Here is a 1,672-nt window from a genome sequence, read left to right on the forward strand (position 1 = left end):
TTTTTTTTTTTTTTTTTTTTTTTTTTTTTTTTTTTAATACAGTACATTATCAAAGAATAGTACATCGCGACATTAAACCGAGCAATCTTCTGGTGGACAGCGATGGTCGAATAAAAATCGCTGACTTGGGTGTTAGTGCGGAATTAAGGGCATCCGGGGAATTGTTATCGGGACCAGCTGGTACACCGGCTTTCGCAGCACCGGAAACAACCATACTAAACGCTCATTATTCCGGCACGGTAAGAATACGAATCAAAAGTTATCTCTTAAGAAAAATATTCTAACTTATGATAATAAAATATTAATCGATAGAAAATTTTAATCTATGATAAATAGAATGCATCCAAAAATTGGATCAACTTTTTTCTATTTGTTTTTTAAGCGTACAAATACAACTTTTCTTAAAGTTACCTTTACAGATTTTCGCATACTCTATATTAATATCTTAGGTGTGTAATATTATTTTCTAAACTCGTCTCATTTTCAATTTCATTTTATAATGTTGTCTTTTGTAACGCAATATTCTTGGAATTTGTCCTATTTCGTATGTTTCGTTGTTCGCACGTTAAACGAAATGATCTTCCTTACGATCAAATTTCACGAGTAAGGATATCTCTTTTATTATTATTATTTTGTTAAATAATACCTTTTTCACATTCCTTTTTTTTTTTTTTTTTTTTTACTTTCTCTCCATTATTAATATTTTTTATTAAAACCACCAACACGATATTTTCGTAAATACATTATCTCATCTCTCTATCTCTATTTTTAGCATCCGAAGTATTTTCCTATTACATATTCAATGTTTGCTATGTAGAACGAACAGATTTATCCGAGAAAATTCACTTTTAACCGTTTAGATTGTTATTTACATTTATAATAGAAATATTTAATAACGAGAGAGAGATAAACATTTGACATTATTTATTTATTTCGTTTATTAATTAACCAACTATCTTAAAATAATATAAAAATAATCGAGAAATAGATAGAGAAAATTAAATTAGAAGGTGACGTTAATCCTAAAGTCTCCTATTGATATATTACATTATCGATGTTAATTAGGGAAAAGGGCTTATCGATTTCCAAAGGGCCTATATATTAAGATCGTCGATGCCAAGCGTAATTACCAAATGTAAACAACCCTTGGCCCGATCCTTCGTAATCGTATTCTCGAGCGTACGAATTTAACGAAGTTTACTTAATCGAGATTACTCGAATTTCTATCAAGCCGTGTCTCGATGTACGGTCATTTTCGAAGCTAGGTGCGTTTAATGTTGTTTATGTTAGCGCCAAATTGAAATTCGATTAATTATTCTCACTGCGAAAAGATATCATCCTATATTAACTATATCGACCAAGTAGTTTAGATTGGTTAGCTGATTTCATTCCCCATTCAAAAATAAATCAAAAATGTATCAAATTATTGTACGAAATGACACACTGAAAAGAAGTTTTAAGTAATTTATTAAGAAAGAAGTATAATATACAAAATATAAAACATATTTTATATATTCGACAATACAAATAATATTTTAATTAATAATATTCGATTTTTTAATCCTTCTTTGCATGATAATGGAAATTTCAATCATAATATTTAGTCAACAAAAAAAGGTACTCAAAATCCTTGTACTGTATATTTGTTGTTGCTGGCAACTTCAAAAAAAAA

The 1,672-nt window shown here is 28.6% G+C and overlaps 1 protein-coding gene across 2 annotated transcripts in view; it reads left to right on the plus strand.

The window, feature by feature from the left end:
• LOC106793839 (probable serine/threonine-protein kinase DDB_G0278845) overlaps positions 1–1,672 on the plus strand; it is a 70,799-nt gene that overhangs the window by 62,683 nt on the left and 6,444 nt on the right. For both annotated transcript variants that reach the window (XM_014761077.1, XM_014761078.1), the window contains one exon: positions 43–239. In XM_014761077.1, coding sequence (XP_014616563.1) covers positions 43–239 — 197 coding nt within the window. The remainder of the gene's footprint in view (positions 1–42; positions 240–1,672) is intronic.

Source organism: Polistes canadensis, unplaced genomic scaffold (assembly GCF_001313835.1).
Source record: "Polistes canadensis isolate GaletaPanama2010 unplaced genomic scaffold, ASM131383v1 scaffold_19, whole genome shotgun sequence".
In the NCBI taxonomy this organism is placed as follows: Eukaryota; Metazoa; Arthropoda; class Insecta; order Hymenoptera; family Vespidae; genus Polistes; species Polistes canadensis.